Source organism: Arvicola amphibius, chromosome 2 (assembly GCF_903992535.2).
Source record: "Arvicola amphibius chromosome 2, mArvAmp1.2, whole genome shotgun sequence".
Taxonomy (NCBI): Eukaryota; Metazoa; Chordata; class Mammalia; order Rodentia; family Cricetidae; genus Arvicola; species Arvicola amphibius.
In genome coordinates, this window is record NC_052048.2 from 113,013,351 (window position 1) to 113,036,843 (window position 23,493).

General features: G+C 43.4%; 1 protein-coding gene across 1 annotated transcript in view; it reads left to right on the forward strand.

Annotated features, from left to right (window-relative positions):
- Lhcgr (luteinizing hormone/choriogonadotropin receptor) overlaps positions 1 to 23,493 on the forward strand; it is a 60,187-nt gene that overhangs the window by 10,398 nt on the left and 26,296 nt on the right. Inside the window, exons 2-4 of the mRNA XM_038320514.1 lie at positions 14,940 to 15,011; positions 17,312 to 17,386; positions 21,407 to 21,481. Of these exons, the coding sequence (XP_038176442.1) occupies positions 14,940 to 15,011; positions 17,312 to 17,386; positions 21,407 to 21,481 (222 nt within the window). The remainder of the gene's footprint in view (positions 1 to 14,939; positions 15,012 to 17,311; positions 17,387 to 21,406; positions 21,482 to 23,493) is intronic.

The window sequence follows — 23,493 nt, forward strand, 5'->3', positions numbered from 1 at the left end:
GAGAGCAGGGTGGCAGGCAGGCAGGTACTGGAGCAGAGCTGAGAGCATTACGTTCTGATCTGCATGCAGGGAAACAGAGAAAAAGACTGACATGGGCTTTTGAAACCTCAAAGCCCACCCCCCAGTGACATACTTCCTCCAAGAAGGCCACACCTACTCCAACAAGGCTACACCTCCTAATCCTTCTAATCCTCCCAACAAACAGTTCCACTCCCTGGTACCTATACCATGGGAACCGTTCTTATTCACACCACCACAGACGTTATCTCTGTAGTTATATCTGTAGGATAACTCCAGCTAAACTCTTTTATATGGATACATATGTATTTAGGAAGTAGGTCTGCAGAAGGCATTTCCAAACATCCATCCCTATTGGTAGTTAGCCCTTTCCCTACCCTCTCTCTATCTTGGTGTTTTCTTTTTTCTTTTATTTTTATTAAACATTTCCATCTCCTTCCCTCCTCCCATTTCCCTCCCCTCCCCTCCACCCATACCCCCACTCCCTCCCTCTCCAGGCCAAAGAGCCATCAGGGTTCCCTTCACTATGTTAAGTCCAAGGTCCTCCCAACTCCCCCCAGGTCCAGGAAGATGAGCATCCAAACTGACAAGGCTCACACAGAGCCAGTCCATGACATAGAATTAAAGCCCATCTCCATTGTCCTTGGCTTCTTAGTCAGCCTCCACCATCAGCCACATTCAAAGAGTCCAGTTTAATCACATGTTCCATCAGTCCCATTCCAACTGGTCTTGGTGATCTTCAGTTAGATCTGTCCCACCGTCTCAGTGGGTGAATGCACCGCTCATGGTCCTGACTTTCTTGCTCATGTTCTCCCTCCTTCTGCTCCTCATCAGGACCTTGGGAGCTCAGTCCAGTGCTCCAATGTTGGTCTCTGTCTCTATCTCCATCCATCATCATCATCTATGGTAATATGCAAGATAATCATCAGTGTGGCTATAGAACAAGGCCAGTTCAGGCACCCTTTCCTCTGCTGCCCAATAAACAAGCTGGGGACATCTCCTTGGACACCTGGGAACTTGCCTAGAGTCCAGACTCTTGCCAACCCTAAAATGGCTCCCATAATTAAGATATATACTTCCCTGCTCCCCCAACCACCTCTTCTCTATCCCAACCATCCCATTCCCTCAAGCTCTCCCCATCCTCTCCTTCTCCCTTCTCTCCCCGCATCTCCTCTTATCCTCACCTCACCCCCACCCCCGTGCTCCCAACCCCTGCCTGGCAATTTTGTCCATTTCCAATATGCAGGATGATAACAATATGTTTTTCTTTGGGTTCACCTTCTTATTTAGCTTCTCTGGGATCATGAATTATAGGCTCTATGTCCTTTATTTACGGCTAAAATCCACTTATGAGTGAGTACATACCATATTCCTATTTTGGGGTCTGGGTTACCTCACTCAGTGAAGTGTTTTCTATTTCCATCCATTTGCATGCAAAATTCAAGATATCATTGTTTTTTTACCGCTGAGTGTAACTCTAAAGTGTATATGTGCCACACCTTCTTTATCCATTCTTCTATTGAGGGGCACCTAGGTTGTTTCCAGGTTCTGGCTATTACAAATAGTGCTGCTATGAACATTGTTGAACAAATGTTTTTGTAGTATGACTGGGCATCTCTTGGGTATATTCCCAAGAGTGGAAGTGCTGGGTCCTGAGGTAGGTTGACTCCCAGTTTCCTGAGAAACTGCCACACTGATTTCCAAAGTGGTTGCACAAGTTTGCATTCCCACCAACAATGGATGAGTGTTCCCCTTACTCCACATCCTCTCCAGCATAGGGTATCATTGTTGTTTTTGATTTTAGCCATTCTGAGAGGTGTAAGATGGTATCTTAGAGTTGTTTTGATTTGCATTTCCCTAATCGCTAAGGAGGTTGAGCATGACCTTAAGTGTCTTTTGGCCATTCGAACTTCTTCTGTTGAGAATTCTCTGTTCAGTTCAATGCCCCATTTTTTAATTGGGTTAATAAGCATTTTAAAGTCTAGTTTCTTGAGTTCTTTATATATTTTGAAGATCAGACCTTTGTCTGATGTGGGGTTGGTGAAGATCTTTTCCCAGTCAGTAGGTTGCCTATTTGTCTTAGTGACAGTATCCTTTGCTTTACAGAAGCTTCTCAGTTTCAGAAAGTCCCATTTATTCATTGTTGCTCTTATTGTCTGTGCTACTGGGGTTCTACATAGGAAGTGGTCTCCTGTGTCCATGTGTTGTAGACTACTTCCCATTTTCTCTTCTATCAGATTCAGTGTGGTCAGATTAATATTGAGGTCTTTAATCCATTCGGACTTGAGTTTTGTGCATGGTGATAGAAATGGATCTACTTTCATTCTTCTCCAAGTTGACATCCAGTTATGCCAGCACCATTTGTTAAAGATGCTTTCTTTCTTCCATTGTATACTTTTAGCTCCTTTATCAAAAATCAGGTGTTCATAGGTTTGTGGGTTAATATCTGGGTCTTCTATTCGATTCCATTGGTCAACATCCCTGTTTTTGTGCCAATACCAAGCTGTTTTCATTACTGTGGCTCTGTAATAGAGTTTGAAGTCAGGAATAGTAATGCCTCCGGAAGTACTTTTATTGTACAGGATTGTTTTGGCTATCCTGGGTTTTTTGTTTTTCCATATAAAGTTGATTACTGTTCTCTCAAGGTCTGTGAAGAATTTTGTTGGGATTTTGATGGGGATTGCATTGAATCTATAGATTGCTTTTGGTAGAATTGCCATCTTTACTATATTGATCCTCCCAATCCAAGAGCAAGGGAGATCCTTCCATTTTCTGGTATCCTCTTCAATTTCTTTCTTCAAAGACTTAAAGTTCTTGTCAAATAGATCTTTCACTTCCTTGGTTAGAGTTACCCCAAGATATTTTATGCTATTTGTGGCTATCGTGAAAGGTGATGCTTCTCTGATTTCCCTCTCTGCTTTGTGTATCCTTTGTGTATAGGAGGGCAACTGATTTTTTTGGAGTTGATCCTGTATCCTGCCACATTGCTAAAGGTGTTTATCAGCTGTAGGAGTTCTTTGGTAGAGTTTTTGGGGTCATTTATGTATACTATCATATCATCTGCAAATATCGAAAGTTTGACTTCTTCCTTTCCAATTTGAATCCCCTTGATCTCCTTAAGCTGTCTTAAGATTGCTATTGTTAGAACTTCAAGTACTATATTGAAGAGGTATGGAGAGAGTGGACAGTCTTGTCTTGTTCCTGATTTCAGTGGGATGGCTTTGAGTTTCTCTCCATTTAATTTAATGTTAGCTGTCAGCTTGCTGTACATAGCCTTTATTATATTTAGGAATGAACCTTGTATCCCTAATCTCTCCAAGACCTTTATCATAAAGGAGTGTTGAATTTTGTCAAATACTTTTTCAGCATCTAATGAAATGATCATATGGTTTTTTTCCTTCAGTTTATTTATATGATGGATTACATTGATAGATTTTCATATGTTGAACCAGCCCTGCCTCTCTGGAATGAAGCCTACTTGATCATAATGTATGATTTTTTGGATGTATTCTTGGATTCGGTTTGCCAGTATTTTATTGAGAATTTTGCATCGATGTTCATGAGTGAGATTGGTCTGTAATTCTCTTTCTTGGTTAAGTCTTCATGTGGTTTTGGTATCAAGGTGACTGTAGCTTCATAAAAGGAGTTTGGCAATGACTCATCGGTTTCTATTTTGTGAAACACATTAAGGAGTATAGGTATAAGTTCCCCTTGGAAGTTCTGATAGAATTCTGCATTGAAACCATCTGGTCCAGAGCTTTTTTTTTGGTAGGGAGGTTTTTGATGACAGATTCTAATTCCTCATGGCTTACAGGTCTATTTAAACTGTTCACCTGATCTTGATTTAATTTTGGTATATTGTACTTATCTAAAAAAGTGTCCATTTCTTTCACATTTTCCAATTTTGTGACATACAGGCTTTTGTAGTAAGATCTAATGATTCTCTGAATTTCCTCTGTGTCTGTGGTTATGTCCCCCTTTTCATTTCTAATCTTATTAATTTGTGTGTTCTCTCTGCCGTTTGATTAGTTTGACTAGGGGTTTTCTTGTTGATTTTCTCCAAGAACCAGCTTTTTATTTCATTGATTCTTTGGATTGTTTTCTGTGTTTCCATTTTGTTGATTTCAGCCCTCAGTTTGATTATTTCCAGTCTTCTACTCCTCCTAGGTGTGTCTGCTTCTTTTTTTTTTCTAGAGCTTGTAGCTGTGCTGTTAAGTCTCTAATGTGTGCTTTCTCCATTTTCTTTATGTGGGCACTTAGGGCTATGAACTTTCCTCTTAGCACTGCTTTCATAGTGTCCCATAGGTTTGGGTATGATGTTTCTTTGTTTTCATTGAATTCAAGGAAAACTTTAATTTCTTTCTTTATTTCTTCCTTGACCCAGGGGTGGTTCAGTAGTTTACTGTTCAGTTTCCATGAGTTTGTAGGCTTTCTGGGGTTAGAATTGTTGTTGAATTCTAGCTTTATTCCATGGTGATCCAATAGTATACAGGTGGTTACTACAATTTCTTTGTATCTATGGATGTTTGCTTTGTTACCAATTATGTGATCAATTTTTGAGAAGGTTCCATGCGATGCTGAGAAGAAGGTATGTTCTTTTCTGTTTGGGTGGAATGTTCTATAGATGTCTGTTAGGTCCATTTGGTTCATTACATCTGATAGTTCTCTTATTTCTCTGCTGAGTTTCTGTCTGGTTGACCTATCCATTGGTGAAAGTGGAGTGTTGAAATCTCCTATTATTAGAGTGTGGGGTTTGATGTATGCTTTGAGATCTAGTAATGTTTCTTTTACATAAGTGGGTGCTTTATATTAGGGGCATAGATATTCAGGATAGAGACTTCCTCCTGATGAATTGTTCCTGTTATGCGTATAAAGTGTCCATCTCCATCTCTTCTGATTGATTTTAGTTTGAAATCAATTTTGTTAGATATTAGTATCGCCACACCTGCTTGTTTCTTTGGTCCATTTGATTGGAAAGCCTTTTCCCAACACTTTACTCTGAGGTAGTCTCTGTCTTTAAGTTTGAGGTGTGTTTCTTGTAAACAGCAGAATGTTGGGTCCTGTTTTCATATCCAATCTCTTAGCCTGTGCCTTTTTATAGGTGAATTAAGCCCATTGATATTAAGTGTTATTAAAGACCAGTGTTTGTTAACTCCAGTTATTTTTTTCTGGTGGTAGAGTTTGTGTGTTTCCCTTTTTAGAGTTGTGCCGGTGGAGGGTTGTCAGATGTTTGTGTTATTATGGGTGTTGTTGGCTTCCTTGGTTTGTGATTTTCCTTCTAGTATTTTCTGTAAGGCTGGGTTTGTGGCAACGTATTATTTAAATCTGTTTTTGTCCTGGAATATCTTGTTTTCTCCGTTGATGGTGAATACAAGCTTTGCTGGGTATAGTAGTCTGGGCTTGCATCCATGGTCTCTTAGTGTCTGCAGTACATCTACCCAAGACCTTCTGGCTTTCATGGGTTCCATAGAGAAGTCAGGTGTGATTCTGATAGGTTTCCCTTTATATGTTACTTGACCTTTTTCCCTTGCAGCTCTTAATATTTGTTCTTTATTCGGTATGTTTTGTGTTTTATTATATGGCAAGGGAATGCTTTTTTTTGATCCAGTCTATTTGGTGTTCTGTAGGCTTCTTGTACCTTCATAGGAATATCCTTCTTTAGGTTGGGAAAGTTTTCTTCTATAATTTTGTTGAATATATTTTCTGGGCCTTTGAGTTGTAACTCTTCTCCTTCTTCTACTCCTATTATTCTTAGGTTTGGTCTTTTTACAGTATCCCAGATTTCCTGGATGTTTCATGTTAAGAATTTGTTGGATTTGTTTTGTTCTTTAATCAGTGAGTTTATTTCCTCTGTAGTATCTTCAGTGTCTGAGATTCTTTCTTCTATCTCTTGTATTCTGTTGGTAATATTTGTCTCTGTAGTTCCTGTTCATTTACCCAGATTTTTCATATCCAGCCTTCCCTTGGTTTGTGTTTTCTTCATTACCTCCATTTCATTTTTCAAGTCTTGAACTGTTTCCCTAACCTGTTTGATTGCTTTTTCTTGTTTTTCTTGTTTTCCTTGGGTATCTTTGATAGATTTATCCATTTTTTAAATCTTTTTGTTTGTCAACTCTATTTCTTTATGGCAGTTTTCCACCTCCTGTTTAAGGTCCTCTAATATTTTCATAATGTTCCGTTTAAAGTCGATTTCTTCTATTTCTTCTTGAGTAGGGTGTTCAATTCTTCTTGTTTTGTGATCCCTTGTTTCTGGTGATGTCATGTTGTCTTTCAGGTTGTTGGAAGAATTTTTGCATTGGCACCTGCCCATCTCTTCCTTCAAATGGAGCCAGGAGAGTTTTGGTGTCTTGGTCCAGTCTGCTGTGACTGACTCTCTGGGTGGATCTCCTCAGTGCAGGAGCAGGAACTGTTCCTGTCCCTCTGGATGAAACCCCTCAGCACTGAAACAGGCATACTCTGGTATTCCAAGGCCACCTCAGACACACGGGTGGACGTCAGGGCAGGGCAGGGCAGGGTCAAGTGGAACAGAGAAATCCTGTAGCAGGAGCTGAGGTGGGGGGCTGTGCTCTCTTCCGGGACAGTCTGCCCCGGGATAGCACACACTCACCCACCTGAATGAAACACCTCAGCACTGAAACAGGGATACCTGGTATTCCAGGGCCACCTCAGACACACGGGCTGGTGTTTTCAAGTTTAGCATCAAAACTCTAGCTTTGACAAATGACCTGCAGTCTACCAATCTGAAATGAAGCTGTGATAGGAAGCTGAATGCTGTGGTTTCAGTGTGCACATTCTGTGCTCCGCACACTGCTCCAGAGAGAAAGCATACACAGTTACATATGGGAGCTACACTCCTTCCAGGGCATGGTCTGAGAGGGACCTGTAAGTACGGGGAGAATCTGGTCAGTGGAGCAGGGTGAAGATGTGCCAGAAGGCAGAAACAATGGGAATGATATCATGGAATGGACGTGTGAGGCTAGTTCAAGAAGCCCAAGTAATTAGATTTGTCTAGGGAGATGCTATCCAGAGGGAAGATGTGAGCCGTGAGCATAATTTAAAATTTTCTAATAGCCGCATTTAAGAAGTTTTCTAAAGTTGAAATGAATTTTAGTAAACTATTTAGTCTAGTATAAGCAAGCAATACAAAACATATTGTGCCATATGACATTTTTTCTTACCAAGGTTTCAAAGCATAGTATGTTTTTGAGACTTGCAAGTCATCACAATTCAGACACATTTTCTGTTGATTGGGAACCAATCACATGTGGGCTAGTGGCTGTCTAGTGTAGGAAACGGGGGTAGAAAGCACAAAGATTAAGAAGTAAGTACACTCTAAGTCTAAGACTTTTGTTGCCAGTTAATTAGGCTAAGGGGCATCACAGAGGTACTGAGCACCAGAGTGGCATAGGGGAATTGTCAGTAACAGTAATAGACAGTGTTGAAGAAGTTCAAGTGGAATGAAGAAAAATCTCTTAGGAGACCCCAAAATGTTCAAGGTAGAGTAGAGAAAGACCAAGAATGATGGTTAGTGACAAACAAAGGGACCAGAAGAAGAGACTGGGTGGAAACAGAAGCCCCAGAAACCAGATGCTCAATGGCAGAAGAAGGGATGTGGTCGTATAAACACCTGGAAATCCCCAAACTGCAGGCAGTGCTAAAAGTAGTGAAGTCATTAGGCCCAGAATTGGACAGAGGAAGGAGAGAAAATCCACTCTGGGGGGATTTAACGCCTCAACGTAAATAGGACTGTAGCTGCATCTTCAAGTTAAAGACTGAGAGTGTGCCCTCCAAACACCAAGGGCTCCATTCAGAAGGTGAGACTTTTCACAGGAAAGCACAAGATTGTACGGTTGGGCCCCTTGACACATGGCAAAGACAACAGTGGACCACAATGTGGTGACCAAGATGAGGATCTGTCCCTCAATTATCACATGCTTCAGGAAGTCAATGTGCTTCTCCTAGCCTGAGTCTGCCTCTATGCAGTGAGGAACTGAGACAAAGAACCTCCTGCTCCAGTTCCGGCTCATGGGTCTAACATAGGAAGTGTTTCTGGCAAATCATGGGGGTATTCACCTGACTCTCATTTCCAGGGGCACCCCAAGATTTCATGATGTAAAGTAGTAGCTATCTGCTCCACCTACCTCATGTTGAGTTAGCATGGAAGCCTTAGGTCTTTCAAGGTAAATCTGAAGCATAGAGACCAGGATAAAGCTATCCCCAACAAGAAGTAAAACCATTTCCATTTCATTCTAAATGAAAGCAAACTTTATTGTAATTGCTGAAAAGATCCAAAAAGAACAGGAAAACCTTGTGTCTATTAAATATAGACTAGAACTGTATGTAATAAACACAAAAGCATTAGCATTCTTTGAAATTAAAGAGACAGTCCACTTTTCAATAGTTTTATGTACAAAAAGGTTTTGTTTTGTTTTGCTTTTTTAAATCAAAAGCATTGAACTCTGAGTTCTCCTTCTTTTTCTCCATTTTAAAATTCAGGGTGTAGCTCTAGCAATGAGCTAATGTACTGCAGAAAATGTATGTGTGTTTGTACCTTTCTTGAATGGATAATGGGGAGGGCTCTCTTAAAGAGTTAGAAGGTGGTTAATAAAATTACTTCACTCCTGTCACTTAGTAGGCAGAAAGAAAGGTAAGAGCTTCCACAAAATGACCAAAGACTTTACCGAGGTTTGGGGAACTCAGATGAAGGCTGGATTTCTCCTCTGTCTTCTACTCCCTTGAGCAGAGCTCTGCCTCGGTGTCTCAGAAGGTGGGGCTGCCCGGGAAGCAATTGCACTCTGAGAAATCTCAGAGGTGAAAGCCCCACAGCTGTCATTTGCTTTGTGCAGCCAGAACCTGTCTTTTTAAAAAAGTGTCACTTGAAGTCTATTTTATTCATTCACCTAGAGAGTTTGCTATTTCAAGGAACCCTGCAGTGAATCCTTCTGTAGAACAAAGACCTTTTGATAATTCAAATGTATCTCAATTGATAGGTTTTCTTAACCAAGGATTTTGGAATCTATCTGCTTCCTTAGGGGTGGGGCCCCTGGAGCCCTCCTGCTGAACAATGACATCTCCAAACTAACCTTACCTTGAGAGCTGGTTGACAGCCAGTGAACTAGACAAACTGGCTCCTTCCAGAGTTCTCTGTGCTCCAAACTCAAGCCCCATCCCCAAGGACCTAGGAGACATTAGAAATGACTAAGGGAAGCATAATAAATTGACCTTTTTTTCTTCATGGAAATGGGATTTATCTAAATTACATGAGCTTGGCCATTGTGGCTGTGCAGAAACAGGATACAGTTAACATCTCAGGCTTTAAAATTCTTTTAAAAGATAGGGTGGTCCTTTCTGGGATGACCACCATGAGAAGTGGTGATGCCCTCCTCCACAGCTCCTGGGAGAAGAATGGGGCAGAGTGTAGAAGGAGCTGTGGGCCACATCCCACCGCCCAGCTCCCGGCCACCAGCTAGCTATCTTATACCCCGAAATAGCAACACACAAATTGTATTCATTTAAACACTGCCTGGCCCATTAGTTTCAGCCTCTTATTAGCTAATTCTCACATCTTGCTTTAACCCATATTTAGTAATGTGTGTGGCACCACAAGGTGGTGGCTTACCCGGAAAGATTCAGCATGTATGACCTGGTGGCTGGCTCGATGGCATCTGTCTCAGAGAGGAGAGGCATGGCGTCTGCTTAACTTCCCTTCTTCCCAGCATTCTGTTCTGTCTACTCCACCTATCTAAATTCTGCCCTATCAAAAAGCCAAGGCAGTTTCTTTATTAACCAATGAGAGTCCTCCATCAGCAGTCTTAAGATGAGGGTAATGCATCTGCAAGCACCAGTCCATGGAAGTGGCATCATGCACCTATAAACTGAAGCTCACCAGAGCATTTACTGAAATACACCCCAGCACAAGGTCCCCATCTGTGCCTGAAGTCCTAATTTGACGGACAACCAGAATTCAGCAGCATGAGCTACTGAGCTAATCCTACACAGATAGCTAGGAACTGTGTTCAGGCAGTGTTTCCCCCTCAGGGATTAGGATCTGGTGCTGGGGATGACAGGGAGGAAGGACTAGATGGCACCTGAGGATAACTACTAGATGAGGAAATTGGGTAAAACAAGCATCAAAATAACTTGGAAGTGGGCACTAGGGGGCACCAAGATAACTTGGAAATGGGCACTAGGGGCATCCCTGCTCTCCAAAGATGGTTCCGTCCCATTTAAAATATGCCCACGATTTTAGAAGAACCACAATGTTCTAGTTTCATTCTGGCAAAAAGCAACCAGAAAGAGTAAGTTTTCTTTCGGCTTATACTTGCAGGTAACAGTCCCTCACTGAAGGAAGTAAGGGCAGGAACATGGAGCAGAAAGCATGGAGGAAGGCTAACTGCCATCTCCCTCCCTGGCTCTCTTAGACCTTCCAAGGCATGGTGTAGCCCACGGTAGACTGGCCTCTCCTGCGTCAATCATTCATCAAGACAGCCTCTCACAGACATGGCCATAGGCCCGCTGGCACAGGAAGTTCTTCAGCTGAGGCTTCCTCTTCCCGGAAGACTCAGGTTGACAGTAAAACTAACCAGGACACGTGGCCATTTGCAGGATCCTTGGATTATAAGTGGCTTTGTTCCAACTCTAAGGAATAGAGACCAGTTCTGAAGTTTTAGCCACATGTGGCTTGGAACCCACAAACTCAATGAGTAGCGACCATCTCAAAACTGGTAAAGCTGAGGCAGCCTTTGTCATCCCAGCTAACTACTTGTCATAACCCCAATGGCACAGGCAAGTTGGGTTTGCCATAATCCAGGTGTCACCTGTACTGCGTCATTAATATGTCAAAGTCTCAAATGGTGAGGCTGAAAGGTGAAATTAGCACAGCATCCATGTGCCATGGCTGTCCACCCAGAGAGCAGTCCATGCTGCAAGTTGGACCCTGCTGGGCCTTGGTTCTTCCCACCCATCCTAGACCCCTAGCTGCCTGGTGGCTCCAGAGGCCGACTAAGAATGAGGCCCCTCTGTTGCCGCTTTTTCTTGTTCTCAATCACCAAGTTGTTGTGAAATATTACTTTTAGGTGTGTTACACTCATTTATGCTGTAGAATATTTGTTTAATGATGCAAAGATGTGTTGTGTTCTTTTATGTTGCATTTGTTTAACTCTGTCTATCTAAAACACTTGATTTGTCTAATAAAGAGCTGAATGGCCAATAGCAAGGCAGCAGAGAGAAAGAGGTGGGGCTGGTGGGCAGAGAGAATAAATAGGAGGAAAAATATGTGGAAGAGGGAGGAGTGAGAAAGGGAGAAGAGGAGGCTAAGGGCCAGCGTCCCAGTCACACAGTCACACAGCCAGTCACAGAGTAAGAAGGAAAGATGGATAGAATAAAGAAAGACAAAAGGCACAGAGGCAAAGTGCGGTTAGAGAAACGGCATAATTTAAGTTAGAAAAGTTGGCTAGAAGCAAGTCAAGCTAAGGCCGGGCATTCATAAGTAAAACTACGTTTCCACGTATTTATTTGGAAATTTGGAAGCTGGAGTGGTAGGCCCCCAAAGAGAGAGAAAAAAAAACAACCAACTATACCAGGCCCCTAGGGAGAGATGTATAGTTAGGAGTGTCACCCCCCACCCCCCGGCTTTAGCTGGAACAGGGAGAGGCCTTCCTTTGCCTTCTGTACTCTGCGAACAGTACCCGTTCTTTTCTGGGTGCTGGCCTCAAGAGCTGCTGTCCTGACCTCCCTCTCTCCTCTGGCCTCTGTCACCCTTCTCCCAGCTTCTGCTCTATAACAACTTTTCCACAGGGGTTCCTGACAGTCACAGTTTTTTTGAATGAAAATATGTCTAACTTCAGAAATAAATGAATAAATGAAAAGGAAAAGACGGTCAATCAAAATACATAATTTTCTTCTCCTTTTGCTTCTCAGGTACAGGGACTTAACTAAGCATATGTCTTCATTTGGGGTAACATGATCATTGGCCACTGGAGTCTCTGATTTTAGTTAATTTTTGAATCCCCTTTATGACTTCTGCTCTTCTTTCCTCAGCATTGGTAACAATCTGAAACTATGAAAACACTCATGTGTTTTATTTGTCAGTGTTTAGTGTTCATGAGAATAGGATTATAGGCTTATTTAGGTAATTGATCCTGCCACCATGGAAAGAATAATTGAGGCATCTATTAGGAAGGGAGCACTCTCAAAAGGAGGATTTCCAAACAGGTATTAAGAAATCACAGCTGGGGAGGAGGCAGAACTCCACCAGAGGCATCCATCAGGAAGGGAGCACCCTGGACAGCAGGGCATCCAAAGGGGGTCTTCACAAACCACAGCTGGGAAGGAGTCTGAACTCCATCATCCCACAGCATAGTAGGTTAACTATGGCAACAATTAAATGACTATGTCAAAACAGCAAACAGAGAGGATTTTGAAGGTTTCCCAGTTTCCAGCACACACACGCACACACACACACACACACACAAAATGCAGCAGGTCTGAGCAGGTGGATGTACCAATTACTCATCTGCCCGACATGCATCGTATACCTGTGTGAAAATGTCACGATACCCCGCATAACTATGTGTCAATATTTAATAAAAAAATGTGGGCCACATCATGAATGAATGCTTTCAAAGATGAAAAACAGGCGCTTGACTGCACAGAAACTGTTGTCAATTGAAGACAAATCAGAGATGAAAACGTGACATCTTGGAATAAAAGTATGAGCCAGTGATTAGCCAGTTGGGATCTGTCTTGGAACCATGGGACCATGACCTCCAGCTGCTTTGTGGGAACAGGTCAGTGACAGCAGCGGGCACCTCCTCACTCTACTGCTCTCCTACCTAGCCACACCCACATAGCTGCCCTCCATTCTCAGTGGTCCTGTTGATGGTGGGGACTCTTTATTCTCACCTCAGCTGCCTCTCTGCTCTGCAGAGTCGACATCAACTGCAGAATTTCATCTTGTACTGGGGACAGCCCGTGCATGATCTACAGCTACTCTCGCTTCTGTCCAACCTTTGCTCCTCACCCCTCAGTCCTACATCAGTCAACAGCTCAAGCAGCCTCCCTGGTCAAATCTAAAGCAAACTGCTCCTGTGGGAACCACAGCGTGCTCCCATTTGGAAGGGGAGGCTGTCTGCCCAGAGGCTTCAGCTGTGAGCGCCATTTGCATGAATAAACAGCTCTGAAGGGTTCAGCTGAAGCTTTTATGGAAACACTCTCCAAAATATGTTCTGTGCTGCATTATCCCCAGCAATAAAGATTCTGGCACCGGAATTTGGCTGTCGGTTTTATTGATGTTGCATGGGGTACAGTAGAATACAGCTTTCTCTTTCGGAAATTTATTGGCATGGCAGTGTGGAGAGCAATAAAACTGTGTTTTTAATCAGTAAGCCAAGCAGACAGGATTCCAGGAGAAATATAGGAAACAAAGATGCCATGGCAAGGAGGTTTCTCCCTCCACTGCCCCTGCTGCTCTGAAAGCTCTGGTTAAAGAATATTGGGGGGGGGGGGTCCTCAAGAACGGAATCAGAGAACCGTGTTTGCATTATTCCTCTGTCTCAAAAAACTGTTGAGTGAAAGCATTTTCCAGAAATGAAGTTTCTGAAATTCCTCTGCATTATATCCAAGGAAGGAATTGCTGGTGAATGGATTTGTGAGGAAAACAGAGAGGGTAGAACACTCTAGAATAGTCTTCCACCACGAGAAACCAGGTATATTGCTTTGCTTCCCAGCAGAGAAAAGGTTAGGACTCAAATGTGCAATATTCAGTGCAATATTGGCCAAGGAAAGGCATTCTGAGGCAGTCGGCTTGGTTGGTCCTTGGTCCATTGACTCAATCTCTTCATGACCGAATTTCTCCTGTTAAAGGAAGTACCCGTTTCACCCCACTGTCCTCCTGTCCTGTGGATTAAATGAAGTTTAGGTGGGTGGACAACACTCACACAGGAGCTTCTGAAGGCAGCAAGTCCTCTCTGTCACCCGTTGACTGAAGTTTGCTATCAGAGAGGAAGTGGGTTTTCCTGGTGGCTAAGGCGACCATGAGTGACCAGGCTGTTCTCACATGTGTACTGTCACCAGAAATGTCGTGATCTACTTCTTTCACAGCCTTGGGCCCAAATGTCTTGAGCCACTGCAAACACTCAACCAATGGTTGAATAATTGCCCTTGCCTCGAAACTGCATCTCCTAAGATCTCTTCCTGTCAGGGTCCTTGGACATTCCCAGGTCACTCAGCACTAGCTTTGCAGTGGTTGGCTGTCACGCTTTTCTCAGTACTTACATCCTGTGCAGCTTTGGGGACGACTGTAAGAATTCTTAGGTGGTCCCTGTGGCTTTGAGTGTCCTAAGGAAACCCTCCCTCAGATGCCATGAGATGCCCAGGAGATCTAACCAGAGACAGAAAGTGATCTGATTCAGAGGCTGGAAAAAGCAATGAGGTTGAGACAGAAACATATTCCCAGGGGATCTTTCCTGTTCCCACTCACAGGGTTTCTGATTGTCCTTCCCCCACTTGTTTCCTCAGATTCCAAATCGCTTCTTGTCCACCCTTCAAAACCAAGCAGAAGGCTTCAGACTGTTGTTGGTGACTATTTACTTGGTGTCACGCCCTCTTTGGGGCTATCCTGATGAAACCTCTCAAAATTTCTCCAAGACAGGAATTGTTACTGAAGCAGAGTGCTTGCTTACATGGCCTGCTCAGGGCTCTATGACTAGGAAGAGGGAGTATGGAAATTCGATTCCAAAATTCGTCATCTTCACCAGCCAGGGACACATTCTGATAAGGACCAGGAATGACTACAGTGGCAAGTTCACACACATGTACACATGTGCGCACATGCACACACACACACACACACACACACCACACTGTTCATGAACTTCAAGTCCCAACCCTTAAACTTTTACCTTTTCTTTTTTCTTTTCCAGATCACTCACCTATCTCCCTGTCAAAGTGATCCCATCTCAGGCTTTCAAGGGACTTAATGAGGTTGTAAAAATGTAAGTAAGATACTGCACATCAAAAGACATTTATAATTGAAATAATGAATTTTTTCTAAGAGAAAAAACACAGTTGAAAGGGGATAATTTTTCTAGGAGAGAAACTGTGTTTAGGAAACCCAACTATTTTTATCTTTATAATACAAATAATATCTAGCAGCCTTTGAAGAAATGGTATGATTTTTGAGAGTCATTAAAATCCAGATAATTAACCTTGCTTCAAAGAATTGAATGCATTTTGATAAGCGATAATATTCTTTTTAAGTAGAAAAAGGATAGATTCCAATCATAAAAGTTCCCCTTCTGCCTCAACAGCTATTCCCTAATGTCACCTTTTTTTTTGATAACTCCCACATTGATGAAAATATGTTAGAAGTTTATTGTGCATCATAAGATAATCATTGCATCTAAAATATAACAAGTGCCTGACAAAAGCCCAGAATTTATAACTGTGCAGATGAAAAGCGTGCAGCGAAAGCACGAAGCAGCCCAGGATGCCATATGATCTCGTGTTCCTCGGGGAGACTTTGGGCTCTTGGTCCTGAGTTTCAGCTTCCAGAGCCGAAGATCTCATCCACAGAACAAAAACTCTCTGGGAAAGAGAGCTTCGCGTGTCCGCATTAACACCAGCCTGAGCCACGCTAGCTCAGTGGTCATTTCCTCCCTCATAGGCCACCTCTGAAAATCCAGGTGACTGCCCAAGTAGATTTGTGCACCCACACAAAACAGCACCGACCAACGTAGCCCCACAGGGAACCTCTGCGGTTCTTCGTTATTAGCAAGCAATGATAACATTAAAAATATGATCATATGAAGAGGACTTCCTGCTCTTGTTAAGGACTGGAATTTGGTTCCCAGCATCCATGTTGTGTGACTCGTAACTGCCTGTAACTCCAGTTCTGGGAGGATCCAATGCTGTCTTCTGGCCTCTGAGGGTACCTTTACATGCATTTAGATACACACAGAGAGACATACACACAACACATAAAATAAATGTTAAAAACTCTAAGTCCTCAATAACAGTGTGCATTACAGGAGACTCACTGCAAGTTGCCTATGTGGGTTTGCGAGACTACCTCCCTCCCCTGTTCTTCTGCTCTAAAGGCTCTTCTGCTCTGCCGTTTAGATGTTGAGTTTCTGTAACTTTCACTGCATTGAGACTTCCTACTGTGAAAAGCGGGCACAGTTAAGTAAATAAACCATCAGATAGGGATGAGATGAAAGAGCCCAGGGGCCATCCATTACAATGTTGTTGCCTTAGGCTCTGCCTCTCTGTGAGCCAAGCTCTCCTGGAGACTGAAGCCTTCAGTGAGCGTTAACCTTAGAAATGCACAAGCCCATCTGTAAGCAACTTTCCTAAGATGACACAGGTCCAGGATTTGACTAAACCGTCTATATAACTGAGCCTAAGCTGGTACTTTGCACCTATGGGCCTTCAAAGTATAATTGCTACATTGATGAACAAACATACAAACTCCACTTGTGAATTGGAGACGTTTTTCTCAGCTGGCAGCAAATGTAAGTTTTTGTGGGGGTTGTGACATTACCACCATGCTGGGAATTGATGGATGACAAACCTGATTCATTTACTTTGTGTCTTTCTTAAGAAATACATTAAGTCAGTGGTCTACTTGCTCCCATACTCCTTCAATCTCTAGCCATGTACCAGGCAAAATGAAGCCACCAGGGACTCAGAAAAAAAATACAAAGTATTCCTTGTCTTCAATTTGCTCACAGAGAGAGACACTGAAGGAAGAGGACAATTAGAATCCATGATTGATCTAATAATGTCATGTGTAGGAGGTAAACCTTGAAAGGAGTCTCAGAAAAAGGTTTTTGAAAAACCCAGAGTTAAAAGTCATGAAACAACGGATTCAATCCAAATTCAAGCCTTGCTGGAGTGGTGGAAGCAGTACCTCAGAGATCTCAGAAGCCCTGAATCGCCAAGTAAATTCTGTTAGAGTGTTACCTTCCAGAGCCGTCCAGCCAGGAAACCAGACCAGAGCTGTTCTCAGGGCCTGTGCATTTCCAACATGTATGATTCAGAGTCAGACAAACATGAGAAAGGCTTCTGTATAAATGGGATGACTGAAACTCACAGTTCAGCTGGGCTCAAGTTGTAGACACCCATTGGTGCTCCCAAGGGAATTGTTAGTCCTTAGTGATCCAGGGACAACTTGTACACGCATGTTCCTTCTCAGAGGACACAGTGGAGCATCTAGGGTGCGCATAGAGGTCATTATCACAAAGGCATGGTTATGTCTCTCATGTTTCTTCTTTCTTTTTTTTCTCTCCCCTAGTGAAATCTCTCAGAGTGATTCCCTGGAAAGGATAGAAGCTAATGCCTTTGAAAACCTCCCCAATTTGTCTGAAATGTAAGCATCAGCTAACAGATAGTTTATTGCTGTACACTATTACCCGGGCTGGTGGGAGCCCACTTGGTATTTGTGCTCAAGCATCCAATGTGAGGAATCTGAAAGGAAAAGACTCCAACAATTACTAGGTCTGGGCAGGCACTAATCTCTCTCACTGCAGTGGCCTGAAGGTTGCCATGGCAACAACTGCTTCTCCCTAGGAACCGTGTAAACTCTGAAACATCACAACACAATGTTGGAAATTAAAATTGACATTGTGAAGTCCTGCCAAGTAGCTCTTGCCTCATGGAGGTTGAGGCTGGGGTATGGGACACTTGGAGTAGGTGGGAAGTCAGAGAGGAGCTTAGGGATCATGAGTTGGTTCATCAGGGGCTGTTGAGATGCATTCATTCTTTCAAGTTTAAGTGCTTCCTTAATACTAACATGGCAAGCCTTGTGTTAAGCCTGTGAATGTTGAAGTCATTGGACTGTATTGGTGTTGTTATTGCTAGATTTAGCCTTAAAATTAAGTGTTTCTGTAAAGGATAACCATGCTACAATCCACAACCCCGGAAAGGCTAGGTAGCAAGGAGGACGCAAGAGGGGATACATGGATCACCCTGGAAAGGGGAAATAGAAGAGAGCTCCTGAGTGGACTGCAGATAGGAGGGACTTGAAGGGGAGTGGGTGCAAGGGGATAGTACTGAAAGAGATGACTAGAAAGGGGGGCACCTTTGGGGGTCAAGTAGAAACCTGATGCAAGGGAAACTCCTAGGAATCTGCAAGGGTGACCCCAGCTAAGACTCCTAACAACAGTGGAGATAGGCGATATGTAGCCTGGACTGGCCATCTCCTGTGATCAGATTGGTGACTACCCCAGTTATCATTAGAGAGCCTTCATCCAGTAACTGATGGAAACAGATACAGAGACCCATAGTCAAACATTAGGCCAAGTTTGGTGAATCCTGCTAAAGAGAGGGAGGAAGGATTATAGGAGCCAGAGGGATCAAGGACATTACAAGAAAACCCACAGAAACAACTAACATGGCTCATAGGAACTCAGAGAGTCTACAGCAACAACCAGGAAGCCTACAGGGGACTGACCTAGGCCCTCCACAAATATGCGACAGTTGTGTAGCTTGGTCTACTTGCCAGACTCCTAGCAATGGGAGCAGACACTATCCCTAGAGTTTGGCTGGCTCTTGCGAACCTACTCCTCATACTAGGTTGCCTTGCCCAGCCTTAATACATGGGGAGGGGATTAGTCTTCCTGCAATGTGATATGCCATGTTTTGTTGATATCCACAGGAGGCCTTCCCTTTTCTGAACAGAAACAGAGAAGTGGACTGAAGGGAAAGGCAAAGGGTGGATGGGGGAAGGGAACAGGAGAAGAGGAGGGAGGGAAAACTACAGTCAGAATTGAAAATAAATGACATGTTTTTAAAAAGTAATTGTTTCCCAATGACCATAAGGCCCAAGTCAAAGGGATGGGGTATGAGTGTCTCAGCTTCTGAGTGATGAGCTTATGGCCGCAAAGCATTAACTCACTGGCTTGACATCAGACAGCAAGTTAGCACCGAACTGAACTAGGCACCAGGACACATGACTTGCAAACCAGGCTTTTTTTTCTTTCATTTCCAGAAAATCTTGTTTTTAATTCATTCTTTTGTACTTTCATACATACGTGGATATTCATCTCCATTATTCTCTCTTAACTTGGGAGACCTTCCTCTTCCCAGCAGGTCAAACCAGACTAGTCGTGCCACCACTGGGGGCTCCCTCCTGGGCTTCTTGCAGCACCCTCCAATTCCCCTGCCAGCAGGTCGAAAGGAAGGGGTGTGCTTTAAGTACTTGTGAGTCCCTATGCTTGACATTTCCTCTGGGTTGTATCATTGCTCTTATAGCTACCAGCATAGTCAGACGATTGCCATTCTGTTCAGAGAATGAAACGGAAGCTGGGCGAGTGTGTGGACTTTAGACACTAGCTGGTCTGGAACTGAACTCCAACCCATCTTTCTCCAAAGCTCATGTATTTTTCATTATAGCAGAAGGTCTTCATCAGTGGTCCAGTGAGTAACTACCTAAGTAGATTAATTAATTGATAAGTATGTGAGTACCTGCTGCTGTGTGCCTGTCTTGGTCCAGGAGCTTCTGGGACACAGAGGAGCTGAAATACAGTTATCTACTAGGACATGATAGTTACAGCCAGAGAAGTGAGAGTAATTTGCAGAACAATTACAGGAAAAGCCAAACAATAGGTATTTAAATTCCAAAGAAAATAATCTGGACTTACTGTGAATGGTACATAGGGTTTATTACTTTGTAGATGTCTGTGCAGTCCCAGACCTGAAACTCTGCAGCATTCACAGGCTTCAGGGAATGCTGAAGCACTTTCAGGACTGCAAATGATACACAAAGCAAGAAGTCAACTGAAAGAAAAGAAAAATAAAGCTCTCTGCAGGGGATGTCTGCGGATGCCTAAAGAAGGCCCCGAGACCCGCATGCTCTGTGCTCTGCCCACAGTGGTACCTAGCATAGCTAAGGCAGCACTCGATCTTATAGACACTCAAACATGTCGATAGAATGAGTGACTGTGTGAGTAGATACTCTATGGTTAGACCTCAAAGGGTCTTTATGAGGAAACAATCCCGACATCTCCCATGTCTGACTGATGGTTGTTTGATTTGGTATTAAAATAGCTACCGCAGAATACTGCTCACAACTACAGAATCCGAACCTCATACCCATGTTCCAAGTAGCAATAGTCACAGTATGATAGAACAGGCATCAGAATGGGAATCAGAAAACTAGATCCCATTCAAGTCCTGTTACTCTTCAAATATAAATCATTCAGTGTAGTGGGTGAGCTGTGGGCAGGCCTGCTTTTCGTCCTGCCCAGATCCCACATGGCTAGCTTTACACGCAAAATAACAACACACAAATTGTATTCTTTTAAATACTGCCTGGCCCATTAATTCCACCCTCTTACTCACAACTTGACTAACCCATATCTAATAATCTGTGTAACACCACGAGTGGTGTCTTACCGGGAAAGATTCAGCACGTCTGACCTGGTGGCTGGCTTCATCGCATCTGTCTGCCTGAGGAGAGGCATGGCGGTCTGACTAACTTAGGAGAGGTGTGTCATCTGACTGAGCCATCTACCTCACTTCCTTCTTCCTGTTCTGTCTACTCCACCCACCTAAGGGCTGGCCAAGGCAGTTTGTTTATTAGCCAATGAGAATCTTCCATCAATTCAGCTTTCACCATCAACACTGGCAGAGACTTTAGCGTAAACCAGACAGTCACATTTACTTCCCAGAACCCATGCAAATGATGATCACATGGAAAAGAAAAGCAGAAAGGTAAAGAACCAGATGGAGGAAGGGATAAGAACAATGGGGGAGGGTATTATCATTATTATTATTTATAGAAAGCATTCCAGCTCAGGAAACTAGGAGGATGGTAATCCTACATAGCAAATTCCTATTGAACGGGCAGAAGAGTCTAGAAATCTGAATCTCAAGGCTTCTGTCCTGTGCTATTCTGGATGAATGCCCATCTGGATAAATTTTCAGCATGCTTACCAATTCAGTAAGAACAGAAACTAGTTTGGCTCCAAGGGGCCATGTTTATTTGTTCCTTCTCCTGAGAGCAGCACCTCCCATTGCTCCCAATGTGCAGGCTCCAAGCTCTACTTGGCCAGGACCTTGAACACCCTGGACCTTGGTGTTATCTGATAGGAAGGGGCAGAAGTAGAGATACCCACAGATAAACTCCCAGCCAAGCTGCTACACCTGCCTCTTCGGTAGGATGAGCAAAGTTCCTTGGGAATAGCTGGCGGGGCCCTCAAGACACCCCAGAGTTTCGGGAGCTTGTCTTAGGCGTATGATGGTAGCTGGATTTAGTTCCAGAGCTTGTCTTAGGTGAATGATGGTAGTTGACTTCATTGGTGGAATTTTACTCAAGAATGCCTAGGGACCAGTGCCATGCATTCCAACATCTATTAAACCACTACCCATTCCCCTTCTCTCTCTACAGACTGATCCAGAACACCAAAAACCTGGTATACATTGAACCCGGTGCTTTTACAAATCTCCCTCGGTTAAAATACCTGTGAGAAATTTTCCTTTCTAAGCCTTTGTAGAGGGGAAGATGGGTATCTGGTAAAACTGAAAGTAATCAAAATGCTGAAGGTTTTTGATTTTGTTTCATTTTTCGAGTGGGGGGGTCTGAGTGTGGGTTTGCACATGAGGGAAATGTCCACAGAGGCTAGAAGAGGACACTGAATCCCCTGGAGCCTGAGTTACAGGAGACTGTGCACTGCCTGACTTGGGTGCTGGGAACTGAACTCTGGTCCTCTGGGAGAGCAGCAAGTACTCTTAACCACTGAGCCATCTCTGCAGTCCCTTGACGAAGCATTGTGTTTGTATGTCCCTCCTTGTTAGCCTTCTGTTTTAAGTTTAATCAGTATCTCTTGCTTGTTACTATGCTAGGAGTTTACACACATGTAAGTGGCTCCCCATGTTCCCTGTGCCCAGCACACTGAGGAGAACATCATCCCTTTGCAGAGTTGCTCAAAGCTGACAGGGGAATGGGGACTCACAACACTTTGTAAAGCACAAATCAGAGTTTCTAAGGTGAGTGACCACAAATAAAACTGGGAGGAGTGGCTCCAGTTTGGTTTCTCCCGTTTCCTCTCGTTTCCTCACTTGTTCATTCAGTCATCAAGGGAAAACTGGCTAAGTATTTCCTGAGGCAGGCACTGTACCACATCAGTTCAACCATTTCTATCTCCCACTAAATCCAAGCAAGTCTGCGGGTTAGCATGACAAACTGAGTCCCACCATAGCCCAAACAGCAACTAGCCCTACCAGCAATGTGACATTCCTAAAACTTCCCAAAGTCTACAACTACACGGCAATGAATCTTCCCACACAGCAAGTCATCCCTACCACACAGAGAGGTTACCACCACCACTCAAATAAAAAGGAAAAAAGAAAGCAGAGGATACAGGAAGGGACCTCTCTGCCCTACACCATTAGCCTTGTTCCCAAGTGCCATGCAGAAGCTGTAACTGGCCAAGTGTAGTTCCTTTGTCCCTGTGGATTATTGGAAACCCAAGCGCTGTGTGTTTCCCAACCTCCAGAGTAGCTTGGGCACATAAGTGTCAAGCACTTTAGAGGGCCTTAAGGATATCGAGACCCAACTATGACCAGCATAACCTCTGATTAGCCCATTTTCTTTATTAGTTTTGCATATCAAAATGTGGAGTTCCCCAATCCAAGTCCACAGTGCAGTCTGAGCCTCCTGCTAACCTCAGTGAAGACAAGGGATGGGTTCACTGTGAACACTTTTATCCCATTTGCACATCCATTCAAATGAATTAACTGTTACATGGAGACGGAGAGCATAAAGAGGACCAGCTGTGCTGTATTGCCATCCGAGTGCCAGGCAGCCCCTGTCAGTGTCCAGAGCCCATGTCTGCTGAGTTTACAACTCCACTGGGGGAAGTCTAGTTCCTGCATGCCTCTGAAGGAGCCTAATTTTTTTTTTACATGGGAACCTTTTAATAAATATGGAGTGAAGAAAAAAGATAAACATAATACACATGCAGTGTGGTACGCTATGAAGTTTCAGGCTTCCGTTTAGGGTCTCAGAATACACCCAGTGCATAACAGGGATTACTCCACTGGTTTTCTTTAGCTGGCACTCGCTCTCATGCAGACTTGTTTCATGCCACTATTCCTCCAGCTTATGTCTCATCACCAGCCTTTTGTTCTACTCACTTTGTCTAGGTTCAGCCAAGAGGAGCTTAATTTTTATAATGAAATATTCATCCATTTCAAGTAAGCCCCTCTCTTCTTTAGAAGTTAAAATAGAAGCCTTAACTGTCTCAAACACAAAAACAATGTTCAGTGGTTTCAAGGAAGAACCTCCTGAACCACAAAGTAGCTAAATACAGTTTCTAATAATGAAAGGTACAGGTTTCTCATAAGATTAATCTTCCTGCACCAGGCAGTGGTGGCACACGCCTTTTATCCCAGGACTCAGAAGGCAGAGGAAGGCAGACCTCTGAGTTCAAGGCCAGCCTAGTCTCAGAGTAAGTTCCAGGACAGCCAGGGCTA